A 19,745-nucleotide genomic window follows, 5' to 3' on the forward strand; every position below is an offset into this window, starting at 1 on the left:
GGAAAGAGGAAAAAAAAGGACGTGGGGAAAAGGGGTGGGGGAGGGAAAAAAAAAAAAAGGGGGGGGGGTGGGGAAGGACGAAAAGAAAAAAAAAAAGGGAGAAAAAAGAACAAAAGGGCAAGAAAGAAAAATAAAGGAGAAAGGGTGAGAAAAAAGAAAGGCCAAAAGGGCGAGAAAGAAAAAAAGGATAAGGGTCAGAAAGAAAAGTGAAAAAAGGACTAAAATAAGGATGAAAGAGGGAAAAAGAGAAAGGACAAGAAAAGAATGAGAAAATGATAAAAGCAAGAAAGAGAAATAAGGACAAAAAAAGGATGAAATGGGATAAAAAGGATGGAAGAGGGGGAAAAAAAGTAGGGGGGGAAAGGACAAAAATAAAAGAATAAAAAAGGACAACCAAAAAAGGCCAACGGTAAAACCCAAGAAAAGTCACTGTCCACAGCAGAGGAGCCAGCTCCCAGGCACTGGGGTTTTCAGATCCTTTTCCCGTGTCCAATGGGGCCTCAACTTGGAAGCAGCAGCTGGGATGGGTGCGATGCCCATGACACGGAGCAGCAGGAGGTGGTATCAAAAGCAGTGGCTGCTCCCACCCCCGCAGGCAGCTGGAGCAGCTGGAAAGAGGGAGAAGTGAGTAGGGCACTGTGGGACAAGGAAAGCTTCTGGAGCCAAGCCCTGACCCCTCAGAAACTGAATCACTTGCAGCCTTTTAGAATGAGCTGCTCCACTGGCTCCCCAAGGAGCTGTTTTAGGGCCAGTGTTTCCCCAGTGGGTAGGCACCCGAACAGTTTCCCTGGATGCAATTTTTCCAACAGAAAATGCTGGTTTCAACTTTTCCACTTGCCTTTCCATCCTGCCCAGAAAGCACGTGGCTGCAAATGACTGTGGGGGAAAGGCTTTCCCTGGCCTGATTTTGGCTCCTACAGCTCTGCCCTTGGCTGGCTTTGAGTTTATTTGCAGGGGTTTCCAGACTCCCACTCAGAGTCCCAGTGACAGCAGTGGGGGTGCAAGTGGAACCACTCAGCATCAGCTGGCATGATAGAAGGGGGAGATCACGAGTATACTGCACTGATAGCTTTACTTAACCTCAATCCCTTTGAGTTCAGCCCCAGTGCAGCCTGCACCTGGCCAGGGACCCTGCAACCCCTCAGAGGGGTTAAAATGGGGGTCCCTTTTCCTCTCCCCATCCTCAGGGCATGAGGAAGGGGCTGGTAACACCCCCAGCCCAGCTCCAGGGGCAGCCAAGGGGAGCAAACCCCCTCCAGGCACTGGCACCCCATTAAACCACTCAGTGCCCCCATATGTCTCCAGCATCTTCCCCATGACGCAAATCATGGTTAATAAATAGCACCAGCCCCAAGCTGATGAGCCACCTCCGGACCATGGTTTGGGGTCGTGGGTTTGTTGTACACCTGACCAGTACAGGGTTATGCTCAGAAGCAGAAATCCTTGGAAGGGGAGCGTGGAAGCAGGGCTGCACGCTCGGTCGCCTGCCCTTCCTGCCTGGGTTAATATTGGAGAGGTGGCAGGAGGGTGCCCAGTGGTAGCCACGCTGCAATGACCCTGGCATCCCGTCAGCCAGCACCCACGTGGCAAGGAGTAAGCATTAATGATAGGTTATGGTGCAACCTCTGTCCAGGACAGTATCGCACTCGCAGTATCGCTTTCACAGGAAGATACTGGAGGTTTTGCCTGGGCATTGGACTGTGAATTGGATTTCAGAGAAAAGAAGAAAAATACTTAGTGCCATCAGCAGGTCTGGCAGTGCTGGGCTCGGCCACGGCTCCTCTGCACTGTGTGTAGACGGATGGGGTCACCCACCTGCATCCTGGCACCTGAATGTTCCCCACTGGCTGCAGGATATGAAGCAGAGGGTGCCAGGGGCACCAGTGGCTTTGACAGCACTCAGGCATGAGGTTTCTCTTTGGGATGCTCAGAACTCCAGTGAAGCAACAGGACCCCAGCCTGCAATGCTGGTACCACAGAGCAGTATCCCCATAACTACTAGACTCCTTGTGAAAGCAAATCCACCCCAGCATCCCAAGAACAGCAGCACCCAGGAAAGCCCTGGCTATGCTCACCAAGAGTTTAAACAGATTTTTCCCAGGGCAAAGCTCCTTTCCAGAGGAAAACAGGCCACGGGAGTGTGGATTGGGTACTACTGGGTGGGGGCAATTAGAGAGGTCCTCTCCAGTAAGGAACCAAATGAGCAATACATACCTTACTCCGCCCCGTGACCTGAAAACCAGGGGCCAGGGTACATAATTCAGAAATCTATAGAAGGCAGTGGGAAGGAAGAAGTTCATGATTGGGTTTCATTCAAAGCAGCTGGATCACACATAGTGCTTCCCAAGCACTGCTAGTGCCTGCAGCACGGGCTGGCCGCGTGCCCAGGATCACTCCTCTGTGAACCCATCAGGGCAGGCAAAGGTTTGGCGGCAGGCATGCGCACCCTTTGCCAGGAGCTGGGGCCAAGCACCCACAGCAACACACTCTGCAACTGATCCCAGAAGTGTGGCTTAAAGCGATGGATGAGGCGATGTGATACTCAAACCTGGGCAACTTGTTACTCCTCATTTCTGACTACAAACAGGACTACAGAGCATCACACACGCTGCAAAGTTTATTGCGCAGCTGAACACCAAAATTCAGACACTTGCCTGTAAACAAGCCCACAAGAACGATCAGCCCCTTCACACTTGCCAGCCGCCCTGTGCTCCTGGTCTGGCCAACCGCACCAAGGGAGCGAAACCAAAGATGCGTGACTTAAACCTGAGCACAAGGAGCAGCAAGTGCTCTGGCACGGCGCAGCTCTTGTGCTGGGACAAGATGCCTACTTACGCCAGTCCCTGAACCACAGGGACTTCACTGCGATGCACTCTTCACACCCTCTTCACTGGTGCTTCGCAGGGTGTGTGCAGAGAGCAGCGAGGTCATGGATGGGCAGTTTCGTCCTCCCATCTGTGGGGTCACAGGACAGGACAACAGACTGCAGAGCATGGCTGTAGGCTAAATATGGAAAGGACTGAGAAGCAGCATTAGGAGATGAAAGTTTCACCTATGGCCCAAAGCTGGGGGCAGCTTCTGTCTTTTGCTGCAAAGCAAAGAGAGAAGACCTGTTTTTTAAGATTAATCAACATGCCTGTAGTTTTCCACATTCTTTTTTTGCACCCTGCAGGCTGTATGGCAGTCTGTACACTCCTAATTACAGAGTGGTACGTCAGCCAAAGCAGGAAACCTAGAGGATTTTTTTAAGGCCTTCATTTCTCCACTTTACAAAGCCACCTAGAAGATAACTCCCAATTATACTCAGGCAGGTATTTTTCCTAGATCAGAGCACTCTTTGTGTAAAGATAATGATTTCTGTCACCTTTTTGCAACCAACCTCCCCAAGCGCAGATGTAGCATTTAAGCAAAGAGCTCCAAAAGCCACTGGTTTCCCATGCCCTTAACAAGCCTGTTCTGCAGTATTTTCCTCATGGCTCTCCCCCTGTCAACACATCTACATATTTACAGCAGCATTTTTCAACACTTTGACACAGAGGCTGGCATTTTGCTGAGGATGCCACTAAATTCCGTGAAGAGAAAGAGGAAGAGGGGATTAGAAATGAGCAGCTGATTTTTCCCTGAGCAACATGTTTGAGTAGCCCTAGTCTTACACTAGGCAAGCTAGCAGCTGGGCACATCTGTGCAGTATTACAAGATGTACCTGCAGCACAGAAAGATCTAGTTAAACACAATGTTGAGCCTATCAGCAGCGGGTCCTTTTTCTTTTTGGAGTATGCTTGCAATCCTGGCAGCCATGAGCTTTTCTGCAAACAGCAGCCCAGAACCAATGGGAACTTCTGGCCAGGACCGATTTCTCCCAGTGCATTCAAACATACGCCCTCTGCTAGGTCTGCGCTAAGTCCTCTTGAAGAGCAGGAACTCCTACCTTTGTGGTTTTTGTAGAATACACAGTTGTTGGCACAGGTATCTGGGTGGGACTCCCAGAAATCAGAGCTGCAGGAGCACAAGGGAGGCAAGTCGATGTTGTACAGCTTCATCTTCTCCCTCATCTCAGCTCTTAGAGCTTCTACATACCTGCAAGGGACAAAGCATTCACTTTTGCTCTGTACAAGGAGCTGGGACCCAGTTCTTGGCAGCTCACCTCACATACTCCATATTTCGCTGCTGCTTTTCCTTAATCTTCTTCAGCCTTCTCTCCTCCAGTTCAAGGTGGGCCAGGATTTCACAGACACTTTCCCCCAAGCAGGGTTCTTGCTGCTCAGCCATCTTCTGCATCCTTTGCTCTTCCACTTGGCGCTGGTTCTCCTTCTTGCTCTTAATCCTGCAGGCACAGACAGCTGTCACTGGGCTTCCTTAGCGGAGGAAGGAGCTTCCCCACGTGACGTCCATTTCCTGACATGTGCTGGACCACATTTACACGCTCCAGTTTTGAAGTGGCACCTGCACTGCTCCAAAAAAGCTCCTGAGGTGCTCTCTTCCATCCTTTTGAAACTAAAAATGGTGCCTGGGCTCTTTTATATCTACCCAAAAGGGCAATAGTCCCAGCCACCCCACCTGTGATATCTTCTGATTATAGGGCAGCTTGGATCCTACCATAAGCTGTCCTTGCAAAACTTCCATGACAAAGAACTTAACAGGACTGCAGAAGAGTGCAGGGTACAGCAGAAAAAACTCCAAGGATCCAATGCCTACTCTAAATAGGCTTGAAGAGATGATTTTTTTTTTAATTTTTATTATTTTTTAAACAAATCTTCCTCCATTGCTTCAATTTCCATTGCACCTAAATGGCACTCCAGCCCTTCCACAGAATCTGGACAGTATAATTCACAAAAATGCAAAGCACATTCCCCTGACAAGTGGAAATTACAAAACACAAAGACTTTAAACCGAAGCATCTGCCATTTTATTCCTGCTGATGAGTAACAAATGCAATAACATCTTACACACTGATCACTGCCAAAAGGCATTCAAAAAAGTCAAAGCTGGGTAGAAGCCAGGGAAAGAAAGCGTAATAGAATGGAGCAATATCCTAAAAGTCCCATTTGGTGGGTCAGATATGAGAATGAAGTGCTCACACATTGAGAAGGAAAGTGCTGAAGCCAAACTTCTCTTGTCAAGTTATAAACTCCAAAACGTCTTTTAAATGAAGTGGTAATAGAGCCTTAACTACACCACCATAAATCTTCTATTGTAGAAGCTAAGGCCAAGGCCAACTTAGCTTTACACTAAGTAACTGCAAAAACAGCTTTCTTTTTGCACATGCTCTGAGCAGCTAGCAAGTCTAGCAGAGACCCTGGGACTGGAGGGGGGGGGGAAGATATCACTAACTAGAAAGGCCCTGGTGTCTCACCAGCACTTGCAGGGCAGGAAAGGGTCTCCAAAGCTCTGAGCACCAATTTAAGTTTCAGGAACATGTCTGTCGAATTTCCTCAGATTTGCAATTTCTCTCTGAAAAATGGCCACAAAAAACAACCACCAGGATCTTGTGCCCCAGGAACACTGCATCACAGCAGGCTGAGCTCTTCATGTAAAGGCTCACTCATTTATTCTGCTTGTTGGTTTGTCCACTTGGATCAGTTAGAGCTAGCTGCAGGTGGCATATGGGTTATACTGCTTTTTTTGAAACTGCACTTCAATCAAATCAAATGGGAGGTCCAAATCCTGCCCTCACAAACCTGTGCTGCTCCCACAGAGCCTGCTCACTGCAAACCCTGTGTCAGAAAACAAGGTGATTACAGTGTGGAATTGTATTAGATGCAAATTTTAGATGCTCTTGCATAGCGAGTCAAAGACAAAAGCGTAGAGCATCTTTCTTCCTTTGGTCTGAAACTGCAGAGTTCCTCCTTAAGAACCTCCTTAAATTGAGAGCCTCCTTTAAATTAAAACCTCCAAAACATGAACAGGTACTTTTACACAGATAAGGATTTTTTTTTTTTTTTTACATAGATAGGGAGTTTTCAACTCTGGAACAAGTGCTAAGAAATCTTTTTATTATGCCATATATATGTTTATAGTTATGAGGGTGAAGGGTCTGACATAAACATCCTGGAGAAAAGTAGTTTAATGAGAATGTGATCTCATCCCAAAGTTTCTGAACATGGGCACAGGGTCTTGGGATCGGTGACCCAGAGGGCTGTGGTTTGGTAAATCATACCTCTCTCAGCCTGACATTTCTAACCCCCATTTCTTACTCCCTAATTAAAAAAAAAAAAAAAAAACTTTTTTTTTTAAGGTAGATAAAGCAGCAAAGGAGTCAGAATGTGACTCATCACATGCTTTTTTTTTTTTTCCTATCAAGATAGACAGTCTTCTCAAAGCCTTTGTGTTTTGTTTACTGGGCTGCAAAAGGAAAGTGAGAGTGTGTTGCTTATCTGCACATACTCACTTAGCAATCCTCTTCTGCTGCTCTTTCTGCCTCCTCTGCTCCTTCACTTGCTCTCGCTCAACATTCATGAAGAGGCGCTTGCACCTCAGGTACTCATTCTGACGCTGTAGGAATGAAGGTGCAACTTTAAGAAGGATGTCTTGTAGGAGACTTACCTAATATCAGATAATATCAATGCTTGGCTAGATTTTTGGAGCTCATAGTTGCCTGGATAGAAGCCTCACTCCTTCCCCAAATGATCCTTAGAAGTCCCTTAATATCCTAGGACTAAGGAGAAGCTGGAGAGATGGAGGATGTTCAAAGTATCTCATACATCACAGAGCTTAGTACCAGCACCCTTTGACTGAGTCTCCTATGGATACAGGACACCTGACAAATTCCTAAATTCTAACTTTCCTGGCAAGAAAAAAAACAGCTCCCCCCACTTCATTCCGATAGAGGAGAGTGCTACAAGCAACAGTGCATGAATTTCTATCCACCATGATCCACTCGCAGGCCTTACACAAAATCCTGTTATCTCCAAAATAAATCAATAAATAATGCACAACATCAAGCTGAACCCATCACATGCAGAACTGCAGAGGCGGCAAATGCATTGCTGAGACAAACCCAAGAGCCCCACATGGAACACAGCTCTCACACAGTCAGACCACATGGAAAGGTTCAGTGTTTTGGCTTCAGCTTAAACCCAAAGATGCAGCGAGGGTGGGGAAACCTCCTCACTCAATCTCACATCTGATCCTGCCACCTGAATGGGAAGCAGTCAGCATTCAGTTCATTTGAGCTCCACAATGCCAGAAAGCGGAAGGCATGGATTTTCTCATCAATACCAAGAGCTCTGGACTGAGTGTGTCTGTCCTGTTCACTGGAAACAGCCTTGCACAGCTGGAGATAAAGGTGCAGGAGAGATTGGCAGGCTGCAAGTGTAGAAAGCTGGATGGAAAAAAACCATACGGAAGAGCCTGCTGCAAACCCAGTTATCTCAAGGTGGATTGGAGCCAAGGAGATACAAAGCAAGAGGCACAGGGAACTGATGGGGGAAGCAACAGCCTGACAAGCCCCAGCTGCTGTCATGCCTTCTAGAAACCACAACCGGATTTTTGGATAAGTTTGTTAGAAAAATGCACATAAAGAACAAAAACAATTTGTTCAAAGCACTTTGTTTTATGCTGTACACTGCAAAGAAGCTCACAAAAAATGAGATAAATGTTCAAATCAGAAAGAAGCAGGAAAAAAAAGCCACTTTCTTTAGGCATCCCAGAGAAACAATCCCTCATGCATCTCCTGCATGAGCCAAACTGTTGGACACAGACTGATTGGCCCCTGTGATTAAATCAGACCCTCAGCGCACAACAGTAAGATACAAAACCCTGTTAACAACACACAACAAACCCCAGCAAGCTTAGACCACTCCTGAATCAAGTTAGGCAAAGTTACTGTGCTCAAGTAAAGGGCCCATGAGCCTGCTATGAGGGAGGTAACTTCATGCCTTGCACTGACCAAATGGTGCAGCTCAAGCTGAGAGCACAGCCAAGCTCCTGCAAGCATTAGGCTTGCAGTCTGTGCCTGAAAGCTATTATCCCTCCTGCTAGGTACTGATATGGTAGGAACCTTTATATTCCAGCCTTACATCCAAACAAGATAAAGTAGGGTTTTCTTGTTTTTCTTTCCTTTTTTTTTTCCCCCCCAGCATTTTTTAAATAACATTTTTGGCAGGTCTCCCCCCCCCTCCTCCCCCCATGCAACTACAGAAAACAAATCACAACACCTTTCAGCTTTTGTTTTGCAAGGCAAAATGAACCAAGCTCTTCTCTTCTAAAACACTTCAGTGTTAATTTGGATCTCAGATACTGTGTAGGTGTCTACCTACTGTGTAGGTTTGCTGAAAACCCAGGACACCATCAGCACTTACAAACTTACAAACCCAGCAGATGCTGCTCCCAAGGCTTATCTGAGCCAGCAGCATTCCCTACGCTCAATACCTTTCACTCCTGAAATGGAGACAAAACAGTGAGTTTGGCTGTAGCAGACAAACCTGCTTCTTGGTTTCCTCTTGGTCTATGCCAGCCCAGAGTACAAGGGGAGCTCGACAACAAGGGTTCAGTCTCTGGGGAGAGTTAGGCAGGCTCAAGTCCTTCACTGACCCATCACAGAACTGAAAAACAGTACAAGAGAGCAGCATCAGCATCTTCACAGTCAAGTTTCTCATCTTCACTCAAAGTCCTCCAAGCTGGAGGTGAGTCCCCTATGCAAGATACCTGCAGTTCTGCATGTGTTTCCAGGACACGTGTGCATTAGGCTTAGACAGTAAGGTTTTATTGGGGGGGGAGGGGGCTGCAGGGGTGGCCCCTGTGAGAAGAGCCCAGCAGCTGCCCCATGTCAGACCATAGCCAGCTCCAGACAGCTCCAAGAAGGACCCACCACTGGCCAGAGCTGAGCCAAGAGCAATGCTGGTTGGGCCTCCGGGAGAGGAGAATTAAGGAGGGGGGAGGGGAAGGGAAGGAAAAACTGCTGTGCTAAAAAACTGCAGCTGGGAGAGGGGATTGAGAAGTGCAAGAGAAAGAACCCTGCAGCCACCAAGGGCAGTGCAGCAGGAGGTGCTCCAGGCGCTGGGGCAGAAGTTCCACTGCAGAGACCCCTGGTGCAGCAGGCTGTCCCCCTGCAGCCCATGGGCAGCACAGAGCAGATCCCCATGCTGCAGCCTGTAAAGAGGGGCCCCTGCAGGAGCAGGGGATCTGGGGGGAGCTGCCGCCTATGGGGAACCTGTGCTGGAGCAGTTTGCTCCTGACAGACCCTGTGGTAAGGTGCAGTTCCTGAAGAGCTGCTGCCTGTGGGCAGCCACTGCAGGCTCAGTTTGCAAAGGACAGCATCCCGTGGGAAGGACCCCACGTGGAGCAGCGGCAGAGAGGGATTGAGAAGGAGCAGTGGAGATGAAGTGGGACTGACCACGGCACCCATTGTCCCTGTGCTGCTCAAGTGGAGTAAGTAGAAGAGGGTGGATGGGGGAAAGGTGCTTTTAGTTCTCACTGCCCTAGTCTGTGAGCAATAGGCAATAATTACATTAGTCTCCCTTTGGTTGAGTCTGTTTCTCCTGGGATGGCAATTGGTGAGTGATCTCCCTATTCTTACATGTATCTCAAGTTTTTTTCTCTCCCTGTTCTATTGAGGAGAGGGAGTGACAGAGCAGCATGGCGGAGCGTAGCTACCTATCAGTGTTAAAGCACCACTTTGTTTGGCTTCTCCTCCCTATCACCAGACAGAAGACACGTTCTACATCTCCATATAGGAGCATGAGCACCAATGCTCTGACAAAACACTTCTGAAGGTATCCTTCAAGGAGTTTTCTGTATTAGTTTAAGTAGGGATTCATATTACCACCTCACCTCCCAGACTTTGATTCTGAACTTCATGAAGTGCAAGAAAGTAATAGTAGCAAAGGAAGTGTCAGGGAAGTTCAACAGTCAATGTCTCCCAAAACCTCAGTGCAAACCTTCACCTTCTTCGCTCCACTCACAATATTTGCCAAGCCAGTATTTCTGCTCCCTAGCTGGACAAATCACCAGATAAGGATGGGCACATGTTGCTATATCCATAAAGTATTTGCTAACTACTCCAAGTAATCCAAAGGGCAAAACATTTCCACACCTCAGATGCTTAACAAAACTCTGACTGAAAACAAAGAATCAATAAATACTTTAGCCAGGTTCCCAGGAGCAGGCACATAAATGCTACCTCTAAGGGAGGTGTTTTGTACAATCCCCACTAGCTGCCAGCCCTGAGGCAAGGGCGAGGGATGCCAGTTTATTCCTCTGATGAAAACCTTTTTTTTTTCCATTTTATTGGAGGTTTCCGTCTGGTTTGATGCACCCACTGCTCTCCCTCCCCAGCACAGCACAAGGGGCAGCCACAGGTCCTCCTGAAGCTAAATTAAGCGCACGATGCAATTGCACACACAGTGTCAGATTTCTGCTGAGCACCAGCCAATTGGTAGGATGAGGCAAGCACATACAAACCACTTTTGAAGCCACAGCAGTAAGATTAAAGCAGTAAAACAGTAACGTCAAAACGGCATGGCTATTCTAAGAGAACACAACAGTCAGAGCTCCCATTACACTCACCCCCTAACTGGCTTTGTGTGTATTTAAAAATGGTGACCTTATGCCCACCGATTAAGACACACAAGTTCACAGGCACCGTCTTGCAAAGGTGTCCCTCAAGACTGCGTGTGCTGTGCCAGAGACCCTTCTCCAAGTCAATCTCTCCTGACTTTCACACTGCTCTCTGGCCTGTTTTGACCAAAGCTGAGAGTAGGCATAAGAGTTAGCCAGGCCTGAAGGAGTAACTGAAACTGATTACAACAGTAGCCTCACCATCCCTGCTTAAACAAACCCAACTCCCAAAGATTTGAACTTCTTCAGACCAACTGGCCCAACCTCATACGCGTATTACTTTTTCAAATTCCACTTTGATATAGAAACCATCTTCTTGTTCAGCCTTATGTGGGGCTGTTGCCTGGTCTTGTAGTTCAGCTGGAAGATCATGATGTCCTGCTAGAAGCTCCTCACTGTCATCTTCTGTGGGCACTGTGGCATGAGGTACTGGTTCCTGGAGGAGACAGGTGTGAATGCAAAGTTCATATGACTGCATTGGTGCAGAGAGCAAATGCAATATCCTTGAGCAAGGGTTACAAGTAGCTTTAACCTCAGGACACTTGTTCTGTGAAGTCAGTTGAGACCTGGCAAGCAGCAGCACAACATATTCAAGCATCACTGCAGGGCACAATAATCTAAATTTAATCTAAATTAACCGGGTAGCTCGTGACTACAACCAACTGCAGAAACAGAGGGACAGATGTATGTGTGTGGGGTGAAGGAAAGAAAAGGGAAAGACCTCTCCAGGCACTATTTCACAACTGCAAGGATTTGGGGTGGGTGGGATCTCCTGAGTGACACTTATTCTGTAGTTGTTCAGATGGTAAGTGGGCAGGCTCCTGAAAGGATATTAACAATATTTTGAGAGGCAGCAGATTGTTTCCCACAAACTAGAAATCAAAATGCCAGAAGCCATTTTTGTTTGTTTTTCTCCTTACTGTCCCTTCAGCAGGCTAGGAATGCAGACAGGTAGGGAAGAGTAGGATTGTTCATAGAGTGAGAGGGTGGATTAACAGGAAGAGCACAGGTCAAGCCGGAGTTTGCTCAAGATGGTTGTGCTGCAATTTATGAGGCATGGAGGATAGCCTGGAGCCAGTCTGCAAAAGAAATTATCCGATAGGCATAGGAATTACTCTATCAACACTGTAATGACAAAAATACAACACAGAGAAGCTTCTTCAGTTAGGACAAGAAGTGGAGAGTGACGGTTATTGCTTTCTAAGGATGCTCTGAAGCCCTGAAGGCAGAAGGAAATGAAACTGCTGGGAAAAAAAATCTTTGGGGAATGGTCAGCTGGGGAAAAGAATTTTTCTGTCATGCTGAAGACCTACAAACCTTTCCACAAAGCAGATGAAGACTTGGTGAACAAGATCACCAGAAACACAGGACAGATAATTTCCACTCGATTACAATCTAGGTATCTGTTTCAGAAAGAATTGCAGCAGAGAACAGACCAGCAGGGTCTTTAAACAGTTTCCGACCTGAAAAGAGATCTCCAGAAGTGAAGAACAGCAATGGTTTCAGGAACAGACTTCTTGTTTAACAATTGCAGAGAACGTGACTCCTTACAGGGAAGAAGAAAAAATAGAAAAAGGAAAACAGAACCAAAGAAGCAGCAGATCTTTAAACAATGCTAACTGAACAAGTACAAGCTACCTTGCTGGAGTGGACAGACATGATGCATAGTGTGAGACAAACCTGGCTCTTCTTGTGCCTGTGATCAATGTGAGCACAGAGGAAATGGAGCATGGGTCACACTACTGAAAGAATCATGTAGGAGAAAACACAAGCATGCAGGGACATAAAACAAGTGGCAGAAAGGCCAAGGCTCCAAGTAAAACAAGAAACATCAAGGTAACAAAAAATCAGGCTTCTAGTAAGAGGGACAAAAGGGGACTCATTACACGAGGAGAGGGAAAGCTATCAGAGGACACCAAGAAAAACAGGATTTTATGCTTCTGTGCATTGGCTTTCAGCCAAAGAACTGTCCTGAGCTAGTAACAGAAGCAAGACAAATCTTGGACTAGAACTGGGAAGAAAAAGTCAGATTATTCCTAGAAACTGAGGTGCCTTTTTTTTTTTTTTTTTTTTTTTTAAGTGGGCAGGACCTGCCCTGGGTTACCTCCAGGACCAGCAGACAAGCTGCTAACAACCCCCTTGGAAATGCGTGGAGGTCCAGGTTATTGGGAAAGGACATGCAGTGTTTAAATAGCCTTTAAATTAAGGAAGGAAAAGGGAAATACTAAAGAGAAAACTACAGGAATTTCAGCCTCAAAAGTTTTCAATTGCCTGAATTCTGGAGAAATGAAATCACCTTGCAAATTGCCTGTAAGCTGCTAGAAAACAAGATAAGCAGCCACCAACATAAATTTGTCACGAGCAAGTAGCGTCTAGATGGTATGAATTTATCCTACTACAGAAGAAGCCTCAGGCAAGACCATAGCAGAAGACATCTTAATTTTAGCCTTGCTTTTGACATGGCCTGATGCAACACTTCGGTAAGGAAAATACTCATTAAGTGAAACCAGTACAAGGGAGGTGATTAAAAAACACTATCTGGATTCAGTCTATGTAGCTTGCTGAGATAGAGAAGAACTGCGTGGACACTGCTTGATAATTTCATCATTGGCCAGACTGACAGAAGAAAGAACCCACCAGGCTACATGAAGTTGCAGAAATATTTGAGAAGAGGTTAAAACGCCTGCATTCAAATCAAAGAAATCTGCTGGGGAAGACAACACAAGGAAGGTCAACATGAACAAACGCAAAGGGCAAGCAGCAATTATCAAGGTGTGAAGTCTGCAGCAACATTTTGCATCTGAAAAGAAGGGAATAAGATGCTGTCTAATTGTGAATATGGAAAACAAGGCATTCATATGGGAAGAAGGAGTCACATCAAAATAAGAACTTTTACTCTCTACCATCTTGGAGTAATAAAACAGAGTAAGGCAATAAATCAACATATCCCTCTTGGCAAAAGTTGCCTAGGGAAGCTATTAGAGGCTTCTTGCCAATAGTTTTAAGAGAGTGGAGATTAGCGTACTTTTGCAACAGTACCTACACTACGGCTCGGGTAGGAGGATGGATGGTGTGGCCCAGAATCCCTCCCAGCCTTGTTTCTCACTGCTGTGGATGACTTGTCACAGGACTCCCACACCACACATCCCACAAGTGCTCTCTGTCTTCTGTAACCATCTGGCTTGCTTGGGTAGGTACTGTATTATTTATGTGAGGCTTTAACACTGCTAATAGCCGAGTAATGTTATCAGTCCATCTTGCTGAGCAGTCTGAATGCATTGAGAACTTAAACAGAAGGTATGTGTAGTGTTTGAAATAGATACAAGTTTTCTGAGCCCATAATTACAGTGTTTCTGTAACTCTTGTTCTCAAAGCTGACTTTCTTGAACAGACATCCAACGATACACGGAATAGGAAGACCCAGACCAGCCCTTATATAAAAGGCATTTTCTAGATAACAGCTAGCCAAGATGTACTTCACCCTCGATGAACCTGAAAAGAGAAGGGAATGAAGAACTGCAAGACAGGCAGGAAGCTGGCTCCAGCAAAGGCAGTAAGACAAAATACCAGGTTGGGTTGCTGCTGGTATTCTCCAGGACTTGTGGATGGGCAAAGTACATCAGTTTAAGAAAGGTCTTGGCATTGAAAGCACAACACAGCTATGCCAATAGCTGTAGCATAAAGCTGATTTTGAGTAACAAAAACAGGACGAAATTGAACAGCACAAAAGGTCAGGCACTTGGGACTAATCTTGTTATGTGGCTACTATGTACTTAATGCTTTGAGAAAAGGAGATGCATGCCAACAACTACATGCCTGCCAGAAGCCAGTTCTGGATGAGGAAAACCCTCCAGGTCTTAGCCACACACACAACACAGACTGATGCAATGGAAACAATTCTTGAGGTTTGTTGAAGAAATAAGGGCAGATAAGGGGAGGGTCGATCACTACATTCCTCCCAGATACCCAGACCACAATCTAAGCCTCTTAAACCTTTTTTGAATTCATATTTCCTAGTTTATCTTTCATTAGTCTCTTCAAACAGAAGCGTTTTCACCCACTTTACCCTTCTGCCGTCTCTGAAAGGTGGCTAGAAGAACAAAGCTGGAAGTGTCATGCATGGGACAGAGCCCTCAAGCCCCATTCATCCATGGGTGAATCATTACCTGGGTTGCAAACACAGTTTCTGCTAAACAGACTCCCTGAGTGATGCTTCAGATTTGCCAATTAGCACCAGACCTGCCCACAGCTTCACGGTAACACCTTAGTCTGCCCCAGCTGCCCTCACTCACCTCATGCCTCCTGTTGAGGCTCCAGATGCCACCAGGGAGCTCAGAGGGGCCCATTCCTTCAGGCACAGTCCGGCAGGATGCCAGCCTGCGACGAACTTGCCTCATGGTTTTGCTGAGCTGCCGTAAGAGGGGACATAAGGACAAGCAAAACGGGTCAGTAGATGCTTTCTACAAGGGCCATGCCAAGAAGTTCAGTTACGTAGATGAGATGTCGCAATGCACCCTGCTCAAAACAATGAGAGCTTCGGTGCTTTATCAAGGGAGTGTGGGTCAACTTTCAGTTAGCTTCACCAACAGGTATAACACATGATTGGGGTAATCTGCAACCAATTCATCTTTCAGAGCTGCCCAAATGCACTGAAACCCTGATCCAGCCATGGTAAAGCTCATCCATTCCCGAATCACTTTGCTGAGATGTTAGAGGTCCCAGATCCCCAGTGCCCAGACAGAAATTGTTCCACATCCCAGGGGAAACAGTGCCCCAACTAGAACAACTCCAATTCCTAGATGAACACAAATGCCTTATAAGATGCCAAATGCAGCACAAGCATCTCTATTAAAGAAGTCCCTAGATCACATTTTCCAAGATTTCACAATCACACACTCCTGGTTTGCAGGACACAAGCTTCAATGAGGTGGCACCACCTAGTGTCTACTTTCCAACATGACATCCCAGTGCAGTAACAGGTCACTGTGCAGAGTTCCCCGTGGGTTTTACTCTAAGTTTACTGTGTACAAGCAGTGGAGGAAGTACAAGCTCAGCATCCCATGGAGTGGTATACCAATATTTCATAATCCAGAATAAAAATGTAAGCCAATGCTTCATTCAGTATAAATATTAGGGATCCATTGTAAAAACAGGTAGAAAACAAGTACTGCCCATCTTCTGTTTCAAACAATGAGCACACAGCATGACAGAGCAGAGACGGAAAAGATGAGTGCAGAAGGGAGCCTACACACCTTGGTGGCTTGCTGCTGGAACGGATCGCTGGGCATCCCCTGCTCCTGCCACTGTGCCAGGATGGTGCGGACACTGGGGCTGCAGATGACGGGTGCGGGGTGGCTCCGAAACACACACGTGTTCTTCTTGGGAGTCAAGTGCAGCACCGAGTCTGAGTACTGCATGGCAAGGCAGCTCTCCTTCTCTGCCTGCCAGGACACAGGCCCCGATGATAAAAAAAAAAAAAAAAAAAGACAACACATAAATCTCAAGTGATCATCTCCCCCTTGGCAGGCACATGTCCCTGAAGCAGCTCATGCTCAGCATCTAGGATTTCACCCTTCTGAGGTAAAAAAAAACAAGACACTAAAGCAACACTCTAGTGGGCAGAATGAGAAAACACAAGCAGTTTTGCCGCTGTTCTGAATGGTGCTAGCAGTTACATGAGGACATACCCACTCGACCATGCCTTCTCATCTTTGGAAACAGCCCAAACACCCTAGGGGTGTGTCCAAAACTGTTGATATTTCAGTACTTTCCCTTCTTGTTGCACAGTGAGTTTATGGCAAGTATTACTGGAGGTTGTTTAAAAGTAGACAGGATTAAATATATTCACAGGATAAAACAAGCCCTTGGGAGAAAGTGGGAATATGGAGGACAAGGTGTGGAAGTGTTGCTTGCAAGCTGCCCTGGGAGAGGTCAAGCTGCTTTGCTTCAGTGCGACCAGGAGACATTCACACCATTCACATCTTGATGATCCTTATGGGTCCCTTCCAACTCGGGATATTCTATGATTCTATGAACTTGGGCCTGGCTATTTTTTTTAACACTGTGGAGATCTGAGAGGGCACCAAGGACAACATTCTCTGGCTACTGCTCCAGGGAGCCATCGACCCTTCCGTGGGGAGGCAAAAGGCTTTATGCACCTCTGGCATCAGAGCAAACCAAGGCATCACACTAGCCTCACTCACGGGTTTGCTATTTGCAGCCACAGGGCCTGCTGTAGCCACAAGTTTCCTCACTTTTTCTTATCAAGATCTTGACTTAGGGTTTGCAGTGTTGTTTTTTCCCCAGCATAGAGGGACACATTAGCTTTGGAAGTCTGTGAGGCAGGGAGAAGGGGAATGCTTACCGCTTCACAGGACTTCTGCAGCTGCTGCTTTCTCCTCATCCTGACTTGCTGGTTCACTCGCTGCTTTACTTCTCCCTGGAAGCGTCTCAGGCTTGCTGCTTTCTCCCTTTGCTGCTCCTTCAGCTCCTCCTCAACTCGAAATGCTGAAGCCTGAGAGAGGTGAAAGAAGATTTCACAATGCTTTTGCTACATTGCAGCATTATAACAGCCCATTTTCCTACTTCCCTGTCCAAAACCTGCATCTACAGGCCAGGCAAGCAGCACCCAGAGCAGTTAATAATGACATTTTGTTTCATAAACTGCACACCAGCTTGAACAATGCCTACTGAATTGCTACTAGCTTGAATTGAATCTAGCTAGCTAGATGCTGTTACTGAGTACACATGCTTCTTCCTTTGACTCTGCAATGTGCAGAGAAAGGAGAGAAAAAAAAATGTAACCTAACACAGTGACTCCTGGTCAGCGTTCCCATGAATACGCAGAAATTCTGAGTCTAGACACAAAAGAGCGGGCTAACCTCCATCACATTAACACTCTGTACAAGATCCCACGTCCATTTTTCAGACAAATGTCTCGCAAAAGCAATGCTGGAAGCACATCAAGCAGTTTGCTGACCATGGTACAGGCAGGGCTACTGCTCTGACAATGATTTTACCATCTGAAGTGAAAGATTAAAAGCAATGACCTAAAAATCAGGTTTCCCATGGTTCCCACTCGAAGCCATGCCAAGCAATTCTGCTTGCACTACCAAGGTTTAAATAAAACCAGTATCACTTCCCTGGCTGTCAAATCAGTAAATAACTGTGCAGAATCCTGAAAAGAGGCAGCCAGCAAGATTTGCAAAGGCAGGCTGTCAGCTGCAAGGTGATTCAGTTTTACTTATTTATATGCTTAGTTTTATTCAGCCTTAAACACAGCAGTGAGGAAGAGAATGAAGGGAAATGAGTGGAGCTGCTGGTAAGAAGCTGACAGACAGACCCCATGTGGCTGATTGTATCATACCTTCTGATAGACACTTTTTACAACCCCAAATCTCAGGGTTGTCTGCACCCCACAAACCCTCACTGCCAGGAATATGAACAGCAGCAGGGCCCCAATAGCACAGCCAAAGCATGAAAACAGGAATCTGCACTATTAACAGGGAAAGCAAGCCAGAGCTACACGGAACAATGCTGAAGATGCCATCAACAACCTGCCATGCTCCCTGCTAGCGATTTCATTAGCAATTCTAATTGAGGAGGCATTAATATTTATTTATATTTTTTATTAGTATGACCCACTGGTTTATAAAAGTGCCTTACGTAAGCTTTGATAACCCTGCGCACCTTTGCCCACACCTGATGGCACAAGGGCTAGGGGGAGGTAAGGAACGCAGCTGAGCATGGCAAACATGCAGGGTGAGAATGCCTCCTCCCAGTAGTGGATGAGGACTTGTGCCAAGACAAACCAAAGCAACACTCTGGTGCAAAGCCAAGGCTCAGCCCTCCCAGCAAGGACCAGCAGCTCCCAGTTGCATTGAAATGCAGAGGACCAGGAGCACCCAGGAAGACTTCAGCTCCCCCCGAAGTTTGGCAGGGGAAGTTGTGTGAATACAGAGACAATTTATTTCCATATATTATCTCAACCTTTCAGAATTTAAATTACAATATGGAAATAAATCATCTCAGAAGCATAGGAGCTTCTGTAACATTTAGACGTTAATTACAGGGGACTGAACTCATCATCCTATATTTAATGCACCTTTAGTCTTCTTGTAATAACCCTCAAAGCAGAAATCCCTGAGATAAGCATCCAGGAAGATTTTCTTAAGTGTTTCTAATGAGGTACTGCAGAGATTGGCTCTACACCGTGAAACATTTAACATTCTTATTTTAAAATTAGCAACATGGAACACAGCTCTTGCTCACAGACATCCTTTAGAGATGAACGGGGAGGCAACAAACAAGGTGAGGAACACCAGTATGAGGGAAAAATGCAGGCAGGGGGCACAAACCTGATGATTGTAGCTGCGATACCTATGATGGAAATCAGTTCCTACTAACAAGCTGAAAATACACAGTTCCAGCTAATATTACAGCGCAGAGTGCAAATAATTAGTCAATTGCAGCTTTATAGAGACAAACCAGATTCCCCACCCAATTGATTTTTAAATTAATGCATTTCTCCTAAAAAAAAAAAATATTAAAAAAAGGAAAAACAGTTTATTCAAGGGGAAGCAAATCAGGGCCTTTGTAAAAGGGAAGCTAGGCTACGTGGACACCACGCAGCCCTACCACCCCCACAAAAACGGGGATAACAGCCTGAGGTCGAGCCCCATCCCGTCCTGTCCCTCGAGGGTGCGGGGGGGGGGGGGGGCGGCCCGGGAGCCCCGCAGCACTCACGAAGGCCGCGCCGCGCTGAGGCCCCGGGGGGCCGCTCTCCACCCAGGCTCCCACGGCGGCCACGCGGGGGCTCCTCGCTGCCAGCACCCGCCGGGGGGACCCCGCCGGCCGCCCCCCGGCCCCGCGCCGCTCCCTGCAGGACGGCGGCATCGCAGCGCTGCGCCCGGACCTGAGGAGGGAAACAGAGCGTGAGCGGGCCCCGCCGCCCCCCACAGCCCCACCACCCGCCACTTCCGCCTCCGCCACCGGTTTGAATCCTGGCGCCGCTTCCGCCCGCCGGCCCCGCCCCCTCCGCTCCGCCCCGCCCCACCCCCAGCTGCTGGGGCCGCGGGTTCGCGTCCCACCGAGGGAGGCCGGGGGAGGGTGGGGGGAGGGGAAGGTGCTTGCCCCAGGAGCGTCCCCTTGAAACGTGCCCCTGAGCAGCCCTGAAACAGCGCCCACAG

The 19,745-nt window shown here is 47.1% G+C and overlaps 1 protein-coding gene across 8 annotated transcripts; it reads right to left on the reverse strand.

The window, feature by feature from the left end:
• Positions 1-80: 80 nt before the first annotated feature.
• CCDC15 (coiled-coil domain containing 15) lies at positions 81-19,514 on the reverse strand. Of its 8 annotated transcripts, XR_014318976.1 has the most exons (12): positions 19,303-19,514; positions 16,922-17,071; positions 15,810-15,998; positions 14,850-14,966; positions 10,829-10,993; positions 8,424-8,543; positions 6,389-6,492; positions 4,145-4,324; positions 3,929-4,077; positions 2,836-3,003; positions 2,215-2,713; positions 81-608 (listed from the first exon to the last, which is right to left on the reverse strand). XR_014318976.1 is itself a non-coding variant. In XM_082777916.1 (10 exons), exons 1-10 carry the CDS (start codon positions 19,450-19,452, stop codon positions 3,033-3,035), a joined length of 1,380 nt encoding a protein of 459 aa, XP_082634042.1. In that variant the 5' UTR covers positions 19,453-19,514; the 3' UTR covers positions 2,982-3,032. The 8 variants fall into 8 exon arrangements, 1 of the variants encoding a protein (XP_082634042.1); XR_014318973.1 differs by having other exon boundaries at positions 2,215-3,003; positions 10,838-10,993; XR_014318974.1 differs by having other exon boundaries at positions 2,215-3,003; positions 4,154-4,324.
• Positions 19,515-19,745: the final 231 nt, after the last annotated feature.

Source organism: Aythya marila, assembly GCF_965140915.1.
Source record: "Aythya marila genome assembly, chromosome: 23".
Classification (NCBI taxonomy): Eukaryota; Metazoa; Chordata; class Aves; order Anseriformes; family Anatidae; genus Aythya; species Aythya marila.

Coding starts and splice junctions, on each gene's coding strand:
- CCDC15 (XM_082777916.1), bottom strand. CDS start 19,452: ATGCCGCCGTCCTGCAGGGAGCGGCGCGGGGCCGGGGGGCGGCCGGCG. Junction 15,999..16,921: donor TGCAGAAGTCCTGTGAAGCG/GTAAGCATTCCC, acceptor GTGTCCTGGCAG/GCAGAGAAGGAGAGCTGCCT. Junction 4,325..6,388: donor CAGCAGAAGAGGATTGCTAA/GTGAGTATGTGC, acceptor CTGTGCCTGCAG/GATTAAGAGCAAGAAGGAGA.